Raw genomic sequence first — 25,101 nt, 5'->3', positions numbered from 1 at the left:
TTATTGGCATAGTGACTCGTGTATTGCGTAATTCGCCCTTCTCGGACTAGTTGACAAAGATGTCTGCTGGTTAGCGCAGTGGGTTGGTGATGGCATGTGCAATACCCTCACATTCCTTGGATTGTGGTTCTGAAGCCCCTGGACTCAGGGGGTTAAGCTGGTTGCTATAAAGAGAGAGAGGCCACAGGATAATAAAGACATCTCTTGGACAGCTTGTAACTATTGGCTACAGTGTTGAAATCCGGCCTGTTTGCCTGGAATTTGCACACGCACATATTTCAATCCCAAGAATGTGGAGATGGCAGGTGTGGCCTCCAGACCCAATTCACTGGCGGATGTAGCTGTCCATGTCCCTTCTGCACTCACACATACACACTGCGCTTAGACTTATTATACAGCAATAACCTCTTATTCAGATTCACATTTTCTCATACACGCTTGCATCCAGAGGCCTTGTTATCTCCAAATAAACCTTATCAGAGACCTGAGTTGTGTAACTAGCTTGTAAGTACAATGTTACAGCATTATTTCTTACAAGCTTGTATGTACCTATAATCTATTTACGGTATACAGTGGAAGTTGATGAGCCCTGACTTAAAGGGATGCTTCTGGATTTTGGAAATGAGGCCCTTTATCTACTTCCCCAGAGTCAGGTGAACTCGTCAATACCATTTTTATGTCTGCGCCCAGTATGAAGGATGTTGGCGGGAGTTTCGCGAGCCAATGCTAACTAGCGTTAGCGCAATGAGATACTATAGACTTCCAGTCACTGCGCTTATGCTAGGATGCAATTGTGCTAGTGCTAGTAAACAACTTCCTTCAAACTGCACGCAGAGACATAAAAATGGTATCCACGAGTTCATCTGACTGTCTCCCTTTAAGTGCATGCTTGTGGCTACTCCCTGATGAGATATATATATAATTTACTCAACATTTCACTACAAAATGTAATGCATCATGCTGATATTTGGATTTCACCCTCAAGCCAATCTTACAATTCCATCGCTTGAACGAGCCTCTAATTTGTGTGCAGTGTTCCAGTGAGTTTTAATCACAGGAGCGAATAATTGAGAGTTGACAGTAATTGCTCTTGCCCTAACTTGAAAGCTTCATGCAGCCCCCGATTTCCAGAAATATCTGCCGTGTCTGTTAGCAGTTTTCCCCCCTCAGCTCTGTGAACCCTGACCCCTCTCTCCTCCCTTCACTCCACCACACGTCAACATGGCCTCAGCTTAACCCAGGCACTGCTCCACAGTTACTTTATTTATTAACCCAGTGATCCATAAACATTCCCCTTTCTGATAAATAGAATAACATTTAGGAAGGGTAACTGTTGTAAGTTTGTGGAAGAAATGTGGGGAGTTTGTGTGAAGGGGGACTGGGATCAGAGGAGTGGGAAAAACCAGACTCGTGGTTTGTCATCCTGCTGGATTTAGAGACTGTGATCATCAGTCAACGGATTTCTCCTCCCCACCCCACTGCCGCCTCCTTAAAAAAAAAAAAAAAAACATTTTTAGTCTGCATTTCTTCACATTGCTGCTCTCAGTGACAGATTGGATGACAGAGAATTGAGACGCAAAGCTTGTCTTTTGAATGCCAACTTCAATTCCTAATCTAGGCCTATACTTTTTTGAAAGAGGAAAAAACCCATTTGAAAGTTTGTTTTGTGAAAGCCATAGTATCTGAGGATTCGGATATCTGTCGTGAATCCACAGTATAGTCCTCTGTTTAATACATCTTATTTGTCTGAAATGCAATCATGATCCAAAACAGATCTCGCAGATAAATAGGCAGCAGTGCTCTTTTTGATGGCTCCTCGACTAAAGATGTTTTATGAATCCAGTCCAACTCTTTCCAATAACTCTACTTCATTCTGGACCATAATATCTCTGTCCCGAATTCCGCCGTTCAAGGCCCCTACATGGAAACTAATGGACAGCGCAGAAAAACAATAAATTAAGTTAGCATTGTTTGCCATGGAAAAGTCTAACTTAAGGGGCATATGTTTTTCATTAGGCATTGTTGGTTAGTATCAGGCTGTCACATTTTAAAAGGTGAATCACTGGTTATTTTTCTTGAATGCAAAAGTATAACAAGGAGACTCACTCCATTTCTATGTGGTAGTGTTAATGGGACTCACCTTGTCTAGAATATGCTAATTGTTCTAAGCCAGTGGCATACAACATCTGGTTGTCGTATTAACATGTCCAGCTAACTTTAAAGGGGATTTACTGCCTCCCCAGAAGTTGTTAGTGGTGAAAAATTCCCGCCAATAGCTTTTGTTCATCTCTGCCTCACCGTGCCATGGCAACCACTAATTATAGCATTCCATGGATTCCCTTTTAAAGGGAAGGAGGAAAAATACAGCCAGCTCTTGGCCATATTGCTCCAATCACGCTGAAATATCCTGTGTGCGTGCGCTGTGATTGGCTGAGGCAGAGGATCGTCTGAGTCCACTTCCTGTTTGGGATACTGATTTCCTTGTTTTCGTTTCTTGTGTGTAATCTTACCTAGTCCCTGATGTGGGCTGTGAGGTCTGTGCCAAATTGTGACTGGTAGTGCAATACTCATGCAGGTTGCAGTGAATAGAATGTGGGTAAACATCAAGGTTGCAGTAGAAATCATGATGTCCTTCCTTGGACATGAAGTTAGGACAGTCTGTCCATTTCTACAGATTTCTTTGTCACAGCTGTGATCACGTGAGTCTGTCCCCGTCTCCTCTCTGTCATTTGCTGTCAGTATGAGCATTGAGTATATATGGCATGTGAAGACATCTCCAACCCACCCCTTTCACCTCTACTCCCCCCCCTGCCCTCACCCTTCTGGCCTTGCTCTTATCTGTACCGGGCCTGTGTGATCCGGTGGCAGTATCTGATTCCCTCTGACTCATGCTTGCACTCGGCAGCCCGGAGGCTTCCCACTGCTCTGGGAAGGTGCTGATGGAAAGTCCAGACAAATCCAGAGCAGCTGAAAGCTTCATATGGCAACGGGGAAGCCTAGTGCAGATCCCCGCTGTCTGTGTTTATGGCACAGGAGACATCACCACTAATGGGACTCTAGTCCTCTAAATCTTTTAGCTAAGCTTTACAGATTCTTCATGCTCTGCGTGGGGTTTTTGTAGATTACAAACACAAAGCCGACCTAAAGAAAGAGATTGATTTGTGTTGTCTAAAACAATTAGCGTAATTGATTCTTCATTCACTTGCACATCTGTGCATGTTTTTTTAATTTTTTTTATATATTAGCTAAAGAACAATTGATTGGTATTTTTAAAATGAAAAAAGTTACACTCGAATGGGGCCTCTTTTTGGTTATGTTAGTTTGAATACTGCGAGTTGTTCCCCATAAGGTGTGTGCTGCGTTGCTGCTAAAAAACATTTCATTAAAAAACGTTTCCCCCTGCACGGATGCCGAGGCAAATCTGGTTTTGATTGGCTGTTGCTTTGACTCCTAAATGTAAATCTGATTTACCTCCCTTTGTTTTGCAGCCCTGCAAGGCCTTTTCGGTTCCCCAAAAGGTAAGACCTGCCAAAAAGTATTTTTTATTTTTTTATTAAGAAAGCTTTTCTCTCTCCTTGAGTCCATCAAAACCCAGCCGAGCTGTCATTCCTGTGTAGTGATTCGTCAGTGTTATCGATGTGAAAAGGTCTCTCTGTACCTGGAACCTGCTACCAGTCACCCATGCTCCTTTACAAAAGATGCCTTTAAGTAGTTTCTCTCAAGTCAGAACACTGAATATACTTGAATAACTACAAAATATTCAATAATGGCATTTTAATGAGCACCTTCTACTCTTTTGGATGTTCTACTAGTGTATCCATGTACCCTTCTCTTTTCTGCTTGCTTATCAGTACATATAATATTCGTATAGTTATAAAGCCATCAGCCTTGTGTTTAATCAATACCTGTCCTTCATCTCCAGCTATGCAGAGCTGATTGCTGATTGGCCAGTGGTGGTCCTGGGGGTGTGTACAGTCCTCATCGTGGTGTGTGCCCTGGTGGGTATCCTGGTGCCAGACCTGCCAGACTTCTCAGACCCTTTACTGGTGAGTAGGCTGAGCCGACGGAAGGCACAACACTTTCTCCATAGAAAATCTTGGTCCTTATTTGACCAAGATGGACAACATATTGTTTCGCACACACTAAAATCACTATATTGAGTGGATGTGAAAAGTCCAAGATGTCAAAGGTGAATTTTCTGGTAAACTAAAAAGATGTCCTCTATTTCTTCAGGGATTTGAGCCACGAGGCACAGCCATAGGCCAGCGACTAGTCACATGGAACAACATGGTGAAAAACACAGGGTACAAAGCAACCCTGGCTAACTACCCATTCAAGTATGCGGACGAGCAGGCGAAAAGGTAACAAGTATAACCACACTGATCCTGTCCATTTGATGTCATCCTCCTAACCCTTTAGTGAAGCAGGATAGATCAGGTTTAGGCCTCAGGCCAGGAGATGGAGTGATGAATGCTGCTGAGAGACAGACAAGCAGACACACTAAATCTCAATCCCATCCTGCAAAAGGATCGGTGTGGAGGTTGTTTTATCCCAGGCCCATCTTCCATTACTTATCCCGATCACTGGGGGCCTGGTGAATAATCAAGGGCAGGTGTGTGTTTGCGCATGCAAGTATGTGTGTGTGGACTTGGGGGGCCTCCAGGGCCAGACCTGTCAGCAGGAATCTCTGCATCATTCTGCCTCAGCCCCTCAGTCTGCTCTGACAAACTCCTGATTAAAGGGCCTTCCTGTCTGTCTCTGTCAGAGGATGTCACTCCCTGAAAATCCCTCTCTGACCTGGCTATTATTATGATATTTAAAATAATGATAACAATATGATTGTATCATAAATCAGTAGAGTGATCACTATCACTGGCTTTGTCATCACTAATGGGTTGGCCTAAAACCGTTTCCTTCATTTGTTTAAGAATGACCCTATTTTTAACTCTTTCATTTTGTTCAAGTGAAAATCTAATAAGTATCTGTATGCTTTAAGTGGATTACATCTCATTCTTTCATGTAGATCTTCAGAATTAAAGGAACCTTTTATTGAAATGTCAACAGTGTAATCACACTTCAACTTTTTTATTCCAGTCACCAAGAGGACAGGTGGGCTGAAGATCACTTTGACAGAGATAAAAGACAAGCTGACTGGGACTTCAGTAAAGACAGTTTCTTCTGTGATGTCCCAGGTACAAACTCCTCACGCTTCTTCTGTTTGTCTATTACGTGTTTGACTGACTGAATGTTTGACTGTGATGAAATGCTAACCAGATGCTCTTTACTCTATGTGCAGGTGACAGATACTCTAGATTAGTATTCACATCTGCTGAGGGGAAGAACCTGTGGAACATACAAGCAATTAAATCTATGTGCAATTTGGACAATACGCGGGTAAGTGGAACAGCACTGTTGAAGATGTGCCTCAGCATTTTCTCATTTCAAATGGTGCAATAAGCCCCATCATATTAGTCATGTTCTGGCTGGAGTCTATGCTGTCTCAGGCTGGAACTATCCTGACTTCCTGATATATTGGCCTTGTCTCCTATTCTGATCTCCTTGGGTCAATAGTTATGTTCTAGTCGTACTCTGTTCTTATCTCCTGTTGTGTTGTCCCCAGGTGCGCTCCCACCCTCAGTACTGGAGCCTGTGCCAGCGCACCACTGACGCCTCCTGCTGCCCCAGCTGGACCCTGGGAAACTACGTTGCCATCCTCACCAACAAGTCCTCCTGCCAGAAGATCACAGAGCGCGACGTGTCACACACCCTCAAGATCCTGCGCTCCTGCGCCAAGTACTACCACAACGGAACCCTGGGCCCCGACTGCTGGGACATGACCACGCGCCGGAAGGACCAGTCTAAGTGCACCAACGTCCCCCGCAAATGCACCAAGTACAACGCCATCTACCAGATCCTCCATTTCCTGGTGGACAAAGACTTCCTGAGCCCAAAGAACACAGACTACCTTATCCCCACCCTTAAACACAGCATGTTGTTCTCCCCAACAGAGAAAGGGGAGACCATGATGAACATTTACCTGGACAACTTTGAGAACTGGAACTCCTCAGACGGCATCACCACCATCACGGGGATAGAGTTCGGTATCAAACACAATCTGTTCCAGGACTACCTACTGACGGATACCGTGTATCCAGCCATAGCCATAGTAATTGTGCTGGTTGTCATGTGTGTGTACACCCGCTCTGTGTTTATCACCCTGATGACCATGATTGCCATCATCAGCTCCCTGATCGTGTCCTACTTTCTGTACCGCATGGTGTTCGACTTTGAGTTCTTCCCCTTCATGAACCTCACGGCCCTCATCATCCTGGTGGGCATTGGGGCGGACGACGCCTTCGTCCTCTGTGACGTGTGGAACTACACCAAGTTCGACAAGCCCAACGCTGAGCTGTCGGAGACGGTGAGCATCACTCTGCAGCACGCCGCCCTTTCCATGTTCGTCACCAGCTTTACCACGGCCGCCGCCTTCTACGCCAACTACGTTAGCAACATCACCGCCATCCGCTGTTTCGGCGTCTACGCCGGCACGGCCATCTTGGTTAACTACATACTGATGGTGACCTGGCTGCCAGCCGTGGTGGTGCTCCATGAGCGTTACCTGCCCAACATCTTCACCTGCTCTAAACCTCCCCACCAGCAGACATGGCTTTGCACCCGCACCCTCTGGGCCAATCTGTGCCAGAAGGCAAACAAGTGCCTGTTCACCATCTCTGAGGCCTCCAGGATCTTCTTTGAGAAGGTACTGCCGTGCATCGTGATCAAACTGCGTTACCTCTGGCTTTTCTGTTTCCTGGCCTTCACCGTGGGTGGGGCATATGTGGTGTGTGTCAACCCCAAGATGAAGCTGCCCTCTCTGGAGCTGTCTGAGTTCAAAGTGTTCCGCTCCTCCCACCCGTTTGAGCGTTACGACGCTGAGTACAAGAAACTGTTCATGTTCGAGAGGGTCCACCATGGGGAGGACCTGCACATGCCCATCACCATCATCTGGGGGGTCTCCCCCGTGGACAACGGGGACCCCCTCAACCCCAAGAACAAAGGCAAGCTGATGCTGGACAACACTTTCAACATTGCCAGCCCGGCCTCCCAGCTGTGGATCCTCAACTTCTGCCAGAAGCTGAGGAACCAGAGCTTCGTGTTCCAGTCGGAGGAGCAGGATTTCACCAGCTGCTTCATCGAGACCTTCAAGCAGTGGATGGAGAACCGGGACTGTGAAGAGGCCTCTGTCTACCCCTGCTGCAGCCAGTCTACCTTCCCCTACAAGCAGGATGTCTTTGAGCTGTGTATCAAGAGAGCCATCATGGAGCTGGACCGCAGCACCAGCTTCCACCTGGACAGTAAGACCCCCGGACCTCGCTTCGACATCAACGACACCATCCGGGCCATCGTCCTGGAGTTCAAGAGCACCTACCTGTTCACGCTGGCCTACGAGAAGATGCACCAGTTCTACCACGAGGTGGACACCTGGATTCAGGAGGAGCTGAAGAATGCCCCAGACGGGCTGAAATATGGCTGGTTCGTCAGCAACCTGGAGTTCTATGACCTGCAGGACAGCCTATCAGACGGAACGCTCATCGCCATGGCGTTGTCCGTGGTGGTGGCCTTCGTGGTCATGCTCCTCACCACCTGGAACATCATCATCAGCCTCTACGCCATCCTCTCCATCGCCGGGACCATCTTCGTCACAGTGGGCTCGCTGGTGCTCCTGGGCTGGGAGCTCAACGTGCTGGAGTCGGTCACCATCTCGGTGGCAGTGGGTCTGTCGGTGGACTTCGCCGTGCACTACGGAGTCGCCTATCGCCTTGCCCCCGAGCCTGACCGCGAGGGGAAGGTAGTCTTCTCCCTTGGCCGTATGGGTTCTGCTATCGCCATGGCGGCGCTCACCACTTTTGTTGCCGGGGCGATGATGATGCCGTCCACGGTGCTGGCCTACACCCAGCTGGGCACCTTCATGATGCTCATCATGTGCATCAGTTGGGCCTTCGCCACCTTCTTCTTCCAGTGCATGTGCCGTTGCCTGGGCCCCCAGGGCACCTGTGGACAGATCCCCCTGCCCAAGAGGTTTCAGTGCCAGGCTTTCAAAGAGGGTACCACCAACGTCCCCTCACCCCAGGGCAAGCATGGCACCAAGTACCAACTGGACAGTCGAGGAGGAGAGGTGGAGCATGAGCATTACGAGCTGGAACCGTTAGCCTCGAACCAAAAGAACGAGGAGAAACCTGCAGAGGAACAGGAGACGTGCACCCAGCTCTATAATGGAATAGCCCCCCACTCTGCCCCCTGCACACACATCCCCTTTAAGAGCAAGGCAGAGCCTGGCAGAGGTCCCTGCTCTGAAAATGGACTGGGCATACTGGCGACTGACCCCACACCCAGATGCCAGTACTCCCATAACACAACCTGCACATGTGGAGATCCACCTCACCCACAGCAGTCTATGGGTATGCAGTGGACCCCCCACCCATGTACTCAAACCACCCAGGACTCCCCATTCCCCCTCACAGGCAGCCATGCCAACAAAGGCCAGACCCTCCTTTCCACTCTGGATGCAGTCTACAAACCAATAGGTTGCCGTATGCACTATGTCCACTGTCCCCCAGCCCACTTCCACCACTGCACCCCGGGCAGGGTGCCCAGACAGGGCCCTCACAACTGCCACCTCAGAAACTACTGTGTTCACACTGTCCCCCTCACAGGTGGCCTCCCCAGGGACCAACGCTCTGCCCCAGACCCAGCTGGGCTGGAGGAAGTGCACCGGACTGGAGCATCCTCTGTCCCTAGTGGCAGCCCCACCATCCCAGCCCAGACTCAAAGGCCTCCTGTCTCCGCTCTGGGCTGCACGTTAGCCCACACACACACAGGGTGCTGCATAGCCAATCATGAAACACAGAGGGCGGAAGAGAAAACGGTAAACGCTCCAAGGGATCAGAGCATGGATAATTATGTGTCCACCACAATGCAAAAGGACGCTTGTCATAAGATGCCTGGCAACAAGAAGCTTGAAACCAGTACTACTCCCGTCACATGGGAAGAAAGTGTCAAAACGTGCAAACAGAACCCCAAAAAAGAGAGGGCATCCTCAGCCTCTCCCAAGAAACTCTACTGTTTTAACAGGACTTTAAAAGTAAAGTGCAATTCTGTCGAGTTTAACGTGCCAAAAGCTGAAGCCAATGTGCCTGCTCTTGCAATAAATTCAAAACCCGCATCTGAAAGTTTATGTTGACAGCAAAGAGACTATATCTAAAGAGTAAACTTTTGTCCTATCAAGCTATCATGAGCAGTGTCCCTGTGCAATTAAAGTGTTTGGGATATTTCACTGACCAAGTGCCTTATGTCGTTCATGTAAAAGTATGTCCCTATATATTCTGTGATTACTGTTTCTACTGTGCAGATTTTGGTTTGATCGGTCAGATGTACTGTATTATTTGAGTACACTGTAATTTTATGAAGCTCTAACCTGTTTAAGGAATGGTGAACCATTGACTTTATTCCATAAGAACCACAGGCCTTAGTAGTCTGTTTCACGTTGCCACATGCCTTTTGGTCCAATATGAAAGATGTACTGTATGATTATAAAGTCATTTTAACAAGATTGTCTGTCTCTTTCCACTCCGCTCCTACAGTATGAAATGAAAAGTATCTCAAGGGTTTGTTCAAAGGGCACGGTTTGAAATAACACCTGTTTCATTGTCTCACTACTGCTGGAGTCTTCAGAAGATTGGCTCAGTCTGGCCTGAGGCCACGGTGCTGGGCTGGGCTCTTTGCTCTCCTACACCACACAGACGTTTGATTTCTAATCTTCACTCCCCAAGAGCCTGCATCACATTCCAAGCAGGTCAGAATCCTACACAGTAGAACATCAGCAGGTCAGAATCCTACACAGTAGAACATCAGCAGGTCAGAATCCTACACAGTAGGACATCAGCAGGTCAGAATCCTACACAGTAGGACATCAGCAGGTCAGAATCATACACAGCAGGTCAGAATCATACACAGTAGGCCATCAGCAGGTCAGAATCATACACAGTAGGCCATCAGCAGGTCAGAATTATACACAGTAGGACATGAGCAGGTCAGAATCATACACAGTAGGTCAGAATCATACACAGTAGGTCAGAATCATACACAGCAGGACATCAGCAGGTCAGAATCATACACAGTAGGTCAGAATCATACACAGCAGGACATCAGCAGGTCAGAATCATACACAGTAGGTCAGAATCATACACAGCAGGACATCAGCAGGTCAGAATCATACACAGTAGGTCAGAATCATACACAGCAGGACATCAGCAGGTCAGAATCATACACAGTAGGTCAGAATCATACACAGCAGGACATCAGCAGGTCAGAATCATACACAGTAGGTCAGAATCATACACAGCAGGACATCAGCAGGTCAGAATCATAAACAGTAGGACATCAGCAGGTCTCAGACATTTTAGCAGATGCTCTTATCTAGAGAGACTTACAGGGGCAATTAGGGTTAAGTGCCTTGCTCACGGGCACATTTCTTTTACCTAGTTGGCTCGGGAATTTGAACTAGTGACCTTTCGGTTAGTGACCCAACGCTCTTAACCACTAGACCATCTACACATGTAACTGAGCAATTTTCTAACAGACAACAATGATGTAAAAGGCATGAATTGTAAAGAGAAACTCTAAAACCCAGGAATAGTATAACTCATGGGTCCTATTATTTCATTTTGTAACATATCAATTACATTCTGTTTACTCCCTTAACTCCATCCAGGAAAAAGTATCCTATAAATTGACCAATTCCATTCATTCGCAAATCCAAACTTCTATTCAAAGTCCTATGTTTTATTTGCTGTTCTGGCTCCTGCCATCTATCCCACCTAACAGGTTTCCCTGGTGGTCCAAGATCTTGGCCAAACCTTCTGCTGCAAAGCAAACATATACATTAGACCGCCAGGCTCTGCAGGCAGTATGACTCAGCACAGCAGACAGAGTTATAATTACACTTTCAGTCGTGAATTAATGTCAGATATGCAGCTCTGAACTAGGCTACCAGACACCTGTAGAGAGAGGCCAAGGTGGCACTGTAGCCCATCTCCCTTAGTCTCCGACACCATCACCCACTCAAAACCACAGATCAGTTTTAACATTGATCAGGGGTACAATAAAACTATATGATTTGGTGTGAGTGAGTAGAAATTCCTCAAGCAGCTGCCAAGTCCTCTTTCTAATTGTTCCACTCCTTTTCTATCTCACACTTTATTGGGCAAGGGTCAGACAGGAACCAGGCACAGACATTTCTTAGCTGTCAATCACACATCTAGTTCCAGCCAGTACAAATCCCCATCCCTGTTCAGCCTTGACAATCACTGAGGGGTGCAGATGGGACCTCTGTCACTCATAGGGGCAACTGTTTGAACCTCTCACTGGCTGGAAACTTACCAAAATGACATGTCTCCTGTGTAAACTTGCCCTTGTTTACCTAGCCCCAATGTTTCTGCAGTCCTGACCTGAGAAATTCCACAGAAAAAACTATGCACCTTTGACTGGGGAAGATGGCTATCCACATCTTTCTTTTGTGTGAACTCTCACCACAGGGAGAACTACACACAAAGACACATGGCACAAATTGACAGACTTATCTCAGATGGTTAACGAAAGCATTCTGCCAATCTGATCTTCACCTGAGAAAATTGTACTCGGGAGACTGCTCCTCATATCTAAGAAGGTCTTCAATCTACTCTATCATAAAGGGCTAGCCTCTAGGGAGTGTACTGTGAATTAGGCAGAGAATGATGAGTGGTAGCCCATATTGCCATGAGTTGAGTTAATTTAACTTAGTATTTCATTGTGCACAGCACATTAAAATGAGTCTGAGGCACAGCCGTATCCTGAAGTTCACCTTACATAGCTACCATAGATTGGGGTGGCAGGTAGCCTAGTGGTTAGAGCAGTGGGCCAATAACCTAACGGTTGCTGGATCAAGGTAAAAATATTTTCTGTCCCTGAACAAGGCAGTTAACTCACTGTTTCACAGGAGGCTGTCATTGTAAATATGAATTTGTTCTTAACTGACTTGCCTAGTTAAATAAAGATATATATTATACTGCTCAAAAAAATGAAGGGAACACTTAAACAACACATCCTAGATCTGAATGAAAGAAATAATGTTATGAAATACTTTTTTCTTTACATAGTTGAATGTGCTGACAACAAAATCACACAAAAATAATCAATGGAAATCCAATTTATCAACCCATGGAGGTCTGGATTTGGAGTCACACTCAAAATTAAATTGGAAAACCACACTACAGGCTGATCGAACTTTGATGTAATGTCCTTAAAACAAGTCAAAATGAGGCTCAGTAGTGTGTGTGGCTTCCACGTGCCTGTATGACCGCCCTACAACGCCTGGGCATGCTCCTGATGAGGTGGCGGATGGTCTCCTGAGGGATCTCCTCCCAGACCTGGATTAAAGCATCCGCCAACTCCTGGACAGTCTGTGGTGCAACGTGGCGTTGGTGGATGGAGCGAGACATGATGTCCTAGATGTGCTCAATTGGATTCAGGTCTGGGGAACAGGCGGGCCAGTCCATAGCGTCAATGCCTTCCTCTTGCAGGAACTGCTGACACACTCCAGCCACATGAGGTCTAGCATTGTCTTGCATTAGGAGGAACCCAGGGCCAACCGCACCAGCATATGGTCTCACAAGGGGTCTGAGGATCTCATCTCGGTACCTAATGGCAGTCAGGCTACCTCTGGCGAGCACATGGAGGGCTGTGCGGCCCCCCAAAGAAATGCCACACCATGACTGACCCACCGCCAAATCCGTCATGCTGGAGGATGTTGCAGGCAGCAGAACATTCTCCACGGCGTCTCCAGACTCTGTCACGTCTGTCACGTGCTCAGTGTGAACCTGCTTTCATCTGTGAAGAGCACAGGGCGCCAGTGGCGAATTTGCCAATCTTGGTGTTCTCTGGCAAATGCCAAACGTCCTGCACGGTGTTGGGCTGTAAGCACAACCCCCACCTGTGGACGTCGGGCCCTCATACCACCCTCATGGAGTCTGTTTCTGACCGTTTGAGCAGACACATGCACATTTGTGGCCTGCTGGAGGTCATTTTGCAGGGCTCTGGCAGTGCTCCTCCTTGCACAAAGGCGGAGGTAGCGGTCCTGCTGCTGGGTTGTTGCCCTCCTACGGCCTCCTCCACGTCTCCTGATGTACTGGCCTGTCTCCTGGTAGCGCCTCCATGCTCTGGGCACTACACTGACAGACACAGCAAACCTTCTTGCCACAGCTCGCATTGATGTGCCATCCTGGATGAGCTGCACTACCTGAGCCACTTGTGTGGGTTGTAGACTCCGTCTCATGCTACCACTAGAGTGAAAGCACCGCCAGCATTCAAAAGTGACCAAAACATCAGCCAGGAAGCATAGGAACTGAGAAGTGGTCTGTGGTCCCCACCTGCAGAACCACTCCTTTATTGGGGTTGTCTTGCTAATTGCCTATAATTTCCACCTGTTGTCTATTCCATTTGCACAACAGCATGTGAAATGTATTGTCAATCAGTGTTGCTTCCTAAGTGGACAGTTTGATTTCACAGAAGTGTGATTGACTTGGAGTTACATTGTGTTGTTTAAGTGTTCCCTTTATTTTTTTGAGCAGCGTATAATCTGTGGTATCACAGATGCATTCAGTATTTTCATAACATTGGCTACTCGTGCAATCTCATAAGAAGCAATTACCAGAGGAGATAACTTGAATAATGTGGAATTTCAAACTGTAGGGGAGATATGGATGGGAAAACAGGTGACGGAGACAGACATAATATCCTCCCTTATCCCTCTGCTCTCTCCCCACGCTGGCAAGGCCACTCCAGCGTTCCAAGTGCAGAAAACACCTGTTTCCAAAAGGGTCAGTTGTGAAATAGGTCCTTTCTTCCCTGCCTTTCCTTTCCTGTGTGGAATCTGAAGGCTGATCCCGTACCAAACACTCACAGCCGGAGCCCCAGGGGTAGATGGGAAAAGCAGTTATGCTCCATTAAAACTCCATGCTCTTGATGGCCACTCAGGCCTGTCTTTCTCTCGGAGGACAGACGGCAATCAGAGAAGTTGACTGCAGGTGCTCCAGCAACTCTTTTACTACCACATGGCCTCTAGCCTGGGTTGGGTAGGCTACCAGTACCTGACTGTTTTTGCAGTCAACAAGTACAGAAAACTGGGGTGGAAAAAACAGGCCTCTGTGCTCTCCAATAGAACATTGTCTATATTATTTTCCCTTATCCCCTTCTGAAATAGAGATGGAAGTCAAAAGGTACTGCTGTCCATTACTACTAGCCTCTGTTTTGCTTTGTAACCCCCTTATCCCATACATACACACAAACCATACCCACCACACAAACAAAGACACAAACCCTTAAAAATGCATTGCTTAATTTTACCCACCTGGGGGAAAAGTGTGCTTGGTTAGAGCGATTTGCATGAGATATCCTGTTATACTGAAATGGGATTCATATGACCCAGACTGGATGGACTGTGTCCCCTGGTCTTTATACACTAACCAGCTCACAGTAGATTCACCACTCCGATCAATGGATTTCACCTCAGCTTGTACGGAAAGCATATCATTATATTTGTTTTAACTGAGGTCAAATATTTGCTATGCTTATGGGGCAGCGTTTATTACATTTTCCTGTGAGGGGAATCTGACCAGCATGTGCCTCTGTTCCAATAATACTACGGATCCCTGAAATAACTAAAGCGGAGACCTGTAGTTTATTTACTTGGTAAATATTTGTTACTTTTTTCAATTTGAGCTCTAGGGTTCTTGCAAACTGAGTATTTGACAAAGCATAATACAATTGTAGGATCTTAATTTGATCACTCTTGTTGCTGAAATTTTTCCTGCACCGCAGGGAATGCAGGTGAGCTTCACAATTTACATAAATTCACAAAAAATATTAACAGTATTGCACTTTTAATGTAACCTAGTTTTGCCCAGCTAATGAATGGCCTAACCACCGATCAAGCAACATTATGGACTAAACATTTAAATATTGTAGATGCAGCATTATTTTGCTGTGACAATATAGGTCAAATTAAGATCCTACACCTGTACAGAAGCACTTTCGTCTCATGATTTATGGTTGAAGTTAGTTTTTGTAGAACCGCACTGTGCTTTCTATCTTCTCATAGTTATAAGAGAAAAATGACATGATCATTAAGGCTACACTTTTACATGATCTCCATCAGAGATCCATTCCTGTTACTGAAACATGGTATAGTACTTTAAGAGTTTTAAATGAAAATATGAGATAGTTACAAAACTGAAATGGTTGTTATATGGTAGGCCTAGTTTACATGTACATTCAAAAACCTTTCCAATAACAGTAGATGTCTAAATGTGTGCTGTGTTAATTAACACAGGTCAGGCAAGATTTCCATAAAGAAGTCTTAAACACTCCCACTGGGCACACAGTGGTTGAATCAACGTTGTTTCCACGTCATTTCAATGAAATTACGCTGAACCAACGTGGAATAGACATTGAACTGACGTCTGTGCCCAGTGGGCTGTGACTTCTGGGAGAGGATGATGTTATTCTCCGCTCCTCCTTACAGCAGGAAGTTTTACTCTACCTGGTGGCATACAGTTTTCAGACATAGACTCTATATTGAGGAAGTAGAGAGGAGATAAGATTCACAGTCATTTTTTAAATCCTCAGAAAAAGTTCACAATTATTATTCAAATTTAGTAAAGAAATTGGAATGTTTTATTAAAAGTGCCATCATCCTTACATGAATTATATTACAATGTGTAACTGTTAACCACAAGAACTTTGCATTGTACACACTGCAAAACACACAATAATCATAGATGGCGCCAACAGACATGACAGCTCTGCTTCTAGCTCCAAAGCAATTTCGCAGTATTTTGGTTTTTTTGTGTTGTTTCTTTCATAAAAAAATAAAATAAAAAAAATACAAGCATTTCGCTACACCCCCAATAACATCTGATAAATATGTGTGTGTGACCAATAACATTTGATTTATACAGAAGGTAACATTTCAGTTCCAATATCAGTGAATAAAGGTTGACTGCCACCTAGTGGTCAAACACAAGCAATGCCAAAAGACAGAGGACCCTCTCTATTTTGCCTGTAATCAACATGGTAAAAGTTCTTAATGTTATACAGACAAAATAAAAATGAATGATGTACGAATTCACAGTAAAGTTAAATAAGATTTTCACTTAAGCATACAGGCTGTGGAAAAATTAGTCAACAACATTAAGTTCCAACTGTCATATTTACAAGTGTGATATCCCCATTGTTATCTTTGGCGGTGTTCTTTTTGTCCTTAAGAATCTTGGACATGAGCTTCTCATAGAACCATTGAATATCCTGTGTGTCCTCCGGCCACTGCAGGTACTCCCTCTTCCGGGCAAAGGTCCTAATGCCTTCATGTTTCATCAGTCTGTAATGGGGGACATTCCCCACAACCACCATGATGAGAACATCTCTGAGCTCCTCCAGCATCCTGCTCTGAGCCAGGGTAAAGGCCTCCAGGCACCAGCCGTCCTTGAGGAACTCTTTAGACACAATACAAACCGTCTTCCTGCTCCCCCATATGGCGTCCCTGATATTGAACAGGTGATCTTCACCTGGGATGAAGTCTCTGACCTCGAAGCAGCAGCGGAGGACGTTTCGCTCCGAGAACTGAGAGTCTAGTCTGTTCAACAGGGCGGTTTCTACCCACTTGTAGTCGTTGTTGCTGAAGCATAAGTAAGCGTCGTACCGAGGCCCACCAGCAGAAAGATCCCTCCTAGGGCCCTCAAGGATCCTGGCGGTCAACTTTTTGTAAACTTTGAAGAGGAATCCACGGAGACGAGCGAAAACGATTGTTCCGACCATGGTCAGGATGATGAGCGCTGTGCAGCCGATGAAGAGCGAGAGCCTCAGCTCCTGAACCAGCCTCTCGTCATCCTCCTCACACGATATGACTGAGCTGTAATTCAACAGGCTGATGCCATGGAGATCTGAAGGAAACTCACAGCTAAATTCATTCACGCCAGGGTCAGGAAAAGTCACGTTAGTCCCTTTCAGCCACGTCAGAAAGTCCTCCAGACCGCAGTCACAGTGGAATTGATTCCTATACAGGTTGATCCAGCTGAGAGAATGGAAAGCTACTGGGTCAGGAGAGGCCAGGAAATTGTAAGAGAGGTCAACTGTTTTGAGACTCTCTGGAAAAATGTCTGGTTTGAGGTATGTGAGTGAGTTGAAGTGAAGATCCATCTCTTCCAGAGAGATGAGGCCTTTAAATATACCATCTGGGAGAGTCTGTAAAGAGTTAAAGCTTAAATCTAGACTTAAAAGCTTGCCAAGATTTTCAAATACATGCATACACTCTCCCCGTGCCCATATCATCTGCAAGGCGATGTTCCTTAGCTCAAGCAGCTTCAGAGAGTTCACAGCTGGCACTGAAATATTATTGTTAAGGGTGCACCACTTTATGAAGTTGTTACCATACCAGAGAACCTCAATGTGCATTAATTTTGCTAAAACTGTGTATACATCCTCTAAATTAGTTAACCTGTTGTTTTGAACATTAAGTATGATCGTACTATTAGCAAAGACAGAGAGGCCCTCTAAGGATGTAATCTTATTATCAGCCAAACGAAGATGTTGGATGTTTGGTAGTGGTGCAAGGGAACCATATGTACCTAGTTCCCGAATAGAGTTTCCTGTAAGATCCAGAAATTGTAGGTTTGGAAGTCCTTTAAATGCATGATATCCCAATGCACCAATATGGTTGTAAGATAAATCTAGTTCTAAAATATTGGGTAGTTTGTCAAACGTGTAAGAATAGATTTCCCCTATAAGATTGTGTGATAGGTTGAGCTTTTGTAGATTTTGAAGACCAAAAAACGCCTCCCTGTCAATCTGGTTAATTTTGTTTTGGGCTATTGTTATGTCCTCTACCTCTCTCAGCGGACTGAATACTGCATATTGCAATGTAAATATAAAGCATTTGGACAAATCTAGAATCTTGACACTACTATTCTTGAGGCCCTCAAATGTTTGCCTGTCTGGGTCTTTCACGTTGCTGAAACCAAATGATTTCCCCATGGTGCTGTGTTCCAGAATAAGATGGTGGATTTTTGTCCCTCGGATTGCATTGAAAAACAGTTTTGCCTTGTCCACATCGAATCCATTGGAAGATAAATCAAGTGTCTCCATGGACATGTTCCGAAAAGGATTTCCGCATCGTTTCCAGTCAAAGCCATACTGAGTCATGCTATTTAGATAGAGGCTGTTCAACTTGAGGAGGCGAAAGTGTTTGCCTTGAAAGCCAAGCAAATCTTCCTCACATATGTATTCCATCTGGTTTAGGGAAACGTTTAGTTCATGGAAATCTGTAATGTTCACAAAGAACAGAGCAGGTTGGATTCTTTTCACCTGGTTACCATACAGATCTAGTGTTTCCAAGGAAACCAGGGGCCTGAGATAGTCACCCTGTAAAATAGATTCAGTCAGGTCACACCTATACAGCGAGAGAGCTCTCAGGTTGGACAGTCCCACAAACGCATCTGGCTCAATTTGTAAACCTGTGTTATACCCTAAATAAAGCACTGCCAAGTTTTCCAGCCTTTGAAAGGTGTTAGTTCTTATAATAAGCCCATTCACCTGTTGCCAACTGAGGTCCAGTTCCGTTAACCCTTCAAGCCCAGAGAAGGATGTCTCATTGATCTCACTGATGTAGTTATCCCTCATATACACAATGGTAATGTATGGAGGCAGCGCAGGGACCTGATGTAGAGACTGGCTGGTGCAAGCTGCTATAGAGCCATATATTGGGCATTTTGGGGTGCATTTCACCACCTGCAGGTATTCTCCAAAGATAGCCAGCAGTATAAGGTTCCTCATCATCCCCCTGGCAAAAAGTAGAAAGTAATGCAAATTATTTTAAATGATTGTTATTCCATCACAGGGCCACAGTACATCAATTCATTGGATGTACAGTAACAGTCAAAAGTTTGGACACACCTACTCATTCAAGGGTTTTTTCTTCATTTTTACTATTTTCTACATTGTAGAATAATAGTGAAGACATCAAAACTATGAAATAACACACATGGAATCATGTAAACTCAACAAAAAAAGAAACGTCCCTTTTTCAGGACCGTCTTTCAAAGACAATTCGTAAAAATCCAAATAACTTCACAGATCTTCATTGTAAAGGGTTTAAACACTGTTCCCCATGCTTGTTCAATGAACCATAAACAATTAATGAACATGCACCTGTGGAACGGTTGTTAAGACACTAACAGCTTACAGACGATATGAAATGAAGGTCACAGTTATGAAAACTTAGGACACTAAAGAGGCCTTTCTACTGACTCTGAAAAACACCAAAAGAAAGATGCCCAGGGTCCCTGCTCATCTGCGTGAACGTGCCTTTGGCATGCTGCAAGGAGGCATGAGGACTGCAGATGTGGCCAGGGCAATAAATTGCAATGAGTGAGACGCCTAAGACAGCGCTATAGGGAGACAGGACGGACAGCTGATCGTTCTCGCAGTGGCAGACAACATATAACAACACCTGCACAGGATCGGTACATCCGAACATCCCACCTGCGGGACAGGTACAGGATGGCAACAACAACTGCCTGAGTTACACCAGGAACGCACAATCCCTCCATCAGTGCTCAGACTGTCCGCAATAGGCTGAGAGAGGAGGACTGAGGGCTTGTAGGCCTGTTGTAATGCAGGTCCTCACCAGACATCCCCGGCAACAATGTCACCTATGGGCACAAACCCACCGTCGCTGGACCAGACAGGACTGGCAAAAAGTGCTCTTCACTGACGAGTCGCGGTTTTGTCTCACCAGGGGTGATAGTCAGATTTGTGTTTATCGTCGAAGGAATGAGCGTTACCCCGAGGCCTGTACTCTGGAGCGGGATCAATTTGGAGGTGGAGGGTCCGTCATGGTATGGGGTGGTGTGTCACAGCATCATCGGACTGAGCTTGTTGTCATTGCAGGCAATCTCAACGCTGTGTGTTACAGGGAAGACATCCTCCTCCCGCATGTGGTACCCTTCCTGCTCGCTCATCCTGACATGACCCTCCTGCATGACAATGCCATCAGCCATACTGCTCGTTCTGCGAGTGATTTCCTGCAAGACAGAAATGTCAGTGTTCTGCCATGGCCAGCGAAGAGCTCAGATCTCAATCCCATTGAGCACATCTGGGACCTGTTGGATCGGAGGGTGAGGGCCATTCCCCCCCAGAAATGTCCGGGAACTTGCAGGTGCCTTGGTGGAACAGTTGGGTAACATCTCACAGCAAGAACTGGCAAATCTTGTGCAGTCCATGAGGAGGAGATGCACTGTAGTACTTAATGCAGCTGGTGGCCACACTAGATACTGACTGTTACTTTTGATTTTGACCCCCCCTTTGTTATTAAGGGACACATTATACCATTTCTGCTAGTCACATGTCTGTGGAACTTGTTCAGTTTATGTCCCAGTTGTTGAATCTTATGTTCATACAAATATTTACACATGTTAAGTTTGCTGAAAATAAACGCAGTTGACAGTGAGAGGACGTTTCTTTTTTTGCTGAGTTTAAAGTATTACAGTAACCAATAAAGTGTTCAACAAATCAAAATATATTTTATATTCTTCAAAGTAGCCACCCTTTGCCTTGATAACAGCTCTGTACACCCTAGGCATTCTCTCAACCAGCTTCAGCTGGAGTGCGTTTCCAACAGTCTGGAAGGAGTTCCCACATATGCTGAGCACTTGTTGGCTGCTTTTCCTTCACTCTGCGATCCAACTCATCCCAAACTATCTCAAATGGGTTGAGGTTGGGTGATTGTGGTGGCTAGGTCATCTGATGCAGCACCATCACTCTCCTTCTTGGTCAAATAGTCCTTACACAGCCTGGAGAAGTGCTTTGGGTCATTGTCCTGTTGAAATACAAATGATAGTCCCACTAAGCGCAAACTAGATGGGATGGCGTATCGGTTAATTGTGCCTTGAATTATAAATAAATCACAGACAGTGTCACCAAGCAAAGCGCCCCCACATCCACCACCTCCTCTTCCATGCTTCACGGTGGGAACCACACATGCAGAGATCATCCATTCACCTACTCTGCGTCTCACAAAGATAGAGCGGTTGGATTCAAAAATCTCAAATTTGGACTCATCAGACCAAAGGACAGATTTCACCAGTCTATTGTCCATTGCTCGTGATTCTTGGCCCAAGCAGGTTTCTTATTATTATTGGTGTCCTTTAGTAGTGGTTTCTTTGCAGCAATTCAACCATGAAGGCCTGATTCACACAGTCTCCTCTGAACAGTTGATGTTGATATGTGTCTGTTACTTCAACTCTGTGAAGCATTTATTTGGGCTGCAATTTCTGAGGCTGGTAACTCTCATGAACTTATCCTCTGCAGCAGAGGTAACTCTGGGTCTTCCTTTCCTGTGGCGGTCCTCATGAGAGCCAGTTTCATCATAGCGTTTGATAGTTTTTGCGGCTGCACTCAAAGAAACTTTAAAAGTTCTTGAAATTTTACGGATTGACTGAACTTCATGTCTTAAAGTAATGAGGGACTGTCGTTTCTCTTTGCTTATTTGAGCTGTTCTTTCCATAATAGGGACTTGGTATTTTACCAAATAGGGCTGTCTTCTGTATACCACCCCTACCTTGTCACAACACAACTGATTGGCTCAAACGCATTAAAGAAAGAAATTCCACAAATTAACTTAACAAGGCACACCTATTAATTGAAATGCATTCCAGGTGACTACCTCATGAAGCTGGTTGAGAGAATACCAAGAGTGTGCAAAGCTGTCATCAAGGCAAAGGGTGGCTACTTTGGAAAATCTCAAATATATTTTTATTTGTTAAACACTTTTTTGGTTACAACATGACTCCATATGTGTTATTTCATAGTATTGATGTCTTCACTATTATTTTACAATGTATAAAATAGTAAAAATAAAGAAAAAAAACCTGGAATGAGTACCTGTGTCCAAACTTTTGACTGGTACTGTATCTCTCAGACAACTTGGAGTATCCCCTTCAGGTGAGACATCCTTGGCTATGGAGAATTCACATTTATCTGTCTGTTTGCACTGAAAGGTCCATAGTCCATTGGTTCTGTCCCAACCTGATAATGAAAATCCCATATTTGTGTGCTGAGTACACAGCCTTACTCTAGTCTGTAGTCACAATGCTCACATAGGGCTGTTTGTATTATATGAATGAATCACTTCTATCCTCAAGTGTGTACACCAATCCCACTGTGCGGGTTGAATCAATAAACGTTGTTTCCATGTCATTTCAACCAAAAGAATCAATGTGATGACATCAAATCTACTTGGAAAACTGATTGGATTTGCGAAAAGCCATCAATGTAAGAGCATTTTATATTTTTTAACTCAACTTAACTTAAATCCAATGACATGGTGATATGTTTAGTTGATTTCACATTGAATTCACGTTAGGTGACAACTCAACCAAATGTAAATTAAAATTAGACGTTGAACTGATGTCTGTGCCCAGTGAGATGAGAGCATTGGGCAATTTAATTAGGGCCTACATTTATTTGATGTGGCAGAACTCTTATCATGTAAGCAGAAAGGTGTATCCTGCCACTTTTTCAGTAAACAACTGAGCAGTGGTGTAAAGTACTTACGTTTTTGGGGGTATCTGTGATTTACTTTACTATTTATATAGTAAAGTATATAAATGAAAATAATGTACTTTTTACTCCATACATTTTCCCTGACACCCAAAAGTACTTGTTACATTTTGACAGGAAAATGGTCCAATTCACACACTTATCAAGAGAACATCCCTGGTCATCCCTACTGCCTCTGATCTGGCGGACTCACTAAACACATGCTTCGTTTGTAAATGATGTCTGAGGGTTGGAGTGTTCCCCTGGCTATCTGTCGATTTAAAAAACAGTTTTCTTAATATAAGGAATTTTAAATGCTTTATACTTTTACTTTTGATACTTAAGTATATTTAAAACCAAATACTTTTAGACTTCTACTCAAGTAGTATTTTACTGGGTGACTCAGTTTTACTTGAGTCATTTTATATTAACGCATCTTTACTTTTACTCAAGTATGACAATTGAGTACTTCTTCCACCACTGCAGCTGAGTGATGGGGTTCGAGAAATGTAACCATTGATGGAACAAGGACTGACCATCTAATGGAACAAGGACTGATCATCCGAGAGATTTGAAGCTATACAGTGTTAGTTTACAATTACAGTGTTTGCAAACAATTGAGTAAAACAAGCTTACATGTAGGGTTATGAAGACATAAACTCATGAGGCATGTATTCATTATATTTTTCAAGAATCATAAAATGGATGTAGTTCTACCAATCCCAGATTCCCCCTTTAAATGTACTTCTCTAGAGGCTGCAATTCTGGGACATTTTATAGTTGCCATCCAAAGAACTGTGAGGTATTAATAGACTCCAAGATGACAGCAATTGTTCAAGGGTGCTGCGTCAATGCATAAAGTTGTCTTTGCAATGTAAACATTCACGTCTATAATTTACGGTCTAATTTGTTTTATTCGACATACGACCCCCAAAACAATAATCTGGGTACCAGTCTTTTTAGCGAACATTCCACAATTGACACTTGTGTTGGCACAGTAAGGAGTGGAACGTTAACTAAAAAGACTGGTAAAAACTGAACTGAGACGGCAACCAGGCTACCATTTTTTCTTCTTCTGATATCTATCAACTATTGGCCGACACAATAATGCAATTATTATAGTAGTCCTAAACAGTAAGTTAAAGGTAAAAGTTGTGACTTACCTGAAGTCAAGCGCGCACTGATAACACAAATATGCGTCGAGCTGGTATGTTTATGGGATAGGTTACACCCCTCTCAGATAAGTCAAGCAATGAGCGAGTTCGTTTAGCATGGCCCGGTGCCCCGGGTATGTGGAGATTACATTTTACGACCAATGAACGAATCCCCCTACTGTTTTTCATAAATTCTTTCCCAGAAACGGAGAGGATCTAACTGCAGAGATCATCTCTCAGGCCCCCCACTATACTGCCACCTATTGATGGGAAAAGTTTATAGACATCATCTCTCAGGCCCATAATCTCTCAGGCCCCTCTCCAATGCCAGGGACCTCATTTATAAACGTTGTTTAGGCACAAAATCTGCCCCCAAAACATGCGTGCGCTAGTTTCACACAAAAGTTGGAATTTGTAAAAACTGAACATGATGTGAGAATGTGCTTATCCTCCCGCAAACTTTAGACCCTGCATATGCACATATTCTAGTGGTTGAACTATTGCATTGCAAGAAGGCAAAAGTAGCCTATTAGTAGCCTTGTGCAAATGGGGAATATATGATGACACTTAATCATAACAAAAGAACAGGTAGCTAAATTTAATAACACGCCCCAATCATTTGCAGTTAGTGAGAAGATCGAAAATCTATTTCTTTTATGGTTGTATTTAAAAAATTATTTGAAATAGATATCTATTTCCTATGATGTATTTCATTTCCATCATCATTGCAGAATAAATTCCTCACCTTTACTGACTGTGATGGTTTCATATTAGCTAAATAGCCTACAACAAACTAGGAAGGCCCTTCGTCCCATCTCTCATTTAATTGGACCCACTTCACAGTAGTAAATTGATAAGCTATTTCAAGTATTTTGCTCTATTTGACCCGATCCGAAGCGCAGTTAATGGTAGAACAGATGGTTCACCTTTTCCAATGACGTTCTGAAGGCTACGTTTATATACTATAATGTCACATTTCTCGAGTAGACAATATTTCATTTATAAACATAGATGAATATAATACATAATACATACAGTGCAATTAGAAAATATTCAGACCCCTTCCCTTTTTCCACATTTTGTTACGTTACAGCCTTATTCTAAAATGGATTAAGTTATTTTTCCCCCCTCATCAATCTACACACAATATCCTATAATGATAAAGCAGCAGACAGGTTTTTAGAAATGTTTGCAAATGTAATAAAAATAAAAAACAGATACCTTATTTACATAAGTATTCAGACCCTTTGCTATGTGTTGT

General features: G+C 44.3%; 2 protein-coding genes across 3 annotated transcripts in view; one reads left to right on the top strand and one right to left on the bottom strand.

Annotated features, from left to right (window-relative positions):
- Window positions 1-9,610, top strand: part of LOC106571468 (protein dispatched homolog 1) — a 78,298-nt gene extending 68,688 nt beyond the window's left edge. For both annotated transcript variants that reach the window (XM_014144607.3, XM_014144608.3), the window contains 6 exons: window positions 3,489-3,518; window positions 3,923-4,046; window positions 4,234-4,361; window positions 5,095-5,192; window positions 5,297-5,394; window positions 5,621-9,610. In XM_014144607.3, the coding sequence (XP_014000082.2) occupies window positions 3,489-3,518; window positions 3,923-4,046; window positions 4,234-4,361; window positions 5,095-5,192; window positions 5,297-5,394; window positions 5,621-9,241 (4,099 nt within the window). In that variant the 3' untranslated portion in view covers window positions 9,242-9,610. The remainder of the gene's footprint in view (window positions 1-3,488; window positions 3,519-3,922; window positions 4,047-4,233; window positions 4,362-5,094; window positions 5,193-5,296; window positions 5,395-5,620) is intronic.
- A 6,135-nt stretch (window positions 9,611-15,745) lies between these two features.
- Window positions 15,746-23,955, bottom strand: LOC106571469 (toll-like receptor 5). The gene is made up of 2 exons (XM_014144610.3): window positions 23,850-23,955; window positions 15,746-18,928 (listed from the first exon to the last, which is right to left on the bottom strand). The coding sequence occupies exon 2, from the start codon at window positions 18,922-18,924 to the stop codon at window positions 16,285-16,287; it is 2,640 nt and encodes an 879-aa protein (XP_014000085.1). The 5' UTR covers window positions 18,925-18,928; window positions 23,850-23,955; the 3' UTR covers window positions 15,746-16,284.
- Window positions 23,956-25,101: the final 1,146 nt, after the last annotated feature.

This window comes from Salmo salar, chromosome 15 (assembly GCF_965601325.2).
Source record: "Salmo salar chromosome 15, fSalSal1, whole genome shotgun sequence".
Lineage (NCBI taxonomy): Eukaryota > Metazoa > Chordata > Actinopteri > Salmoniformes > Salmonidae > Salmo > Salmo salar.
The sequence above is the reverse complement of the archived record's forward strand: the minus strand, read 5'-3'. Positions and strand labels throughout refer to the sequence as shown.

Excerpts from the sequence above, each read along its gene's own strand:
- LOC106571469 (XM_014144610.3), bottom strand. The coding sequence starts at position 18,924 with ATGATGAGGAACCTTATACTGCTGGCTATCTTTGGAGAATACCTGCAG.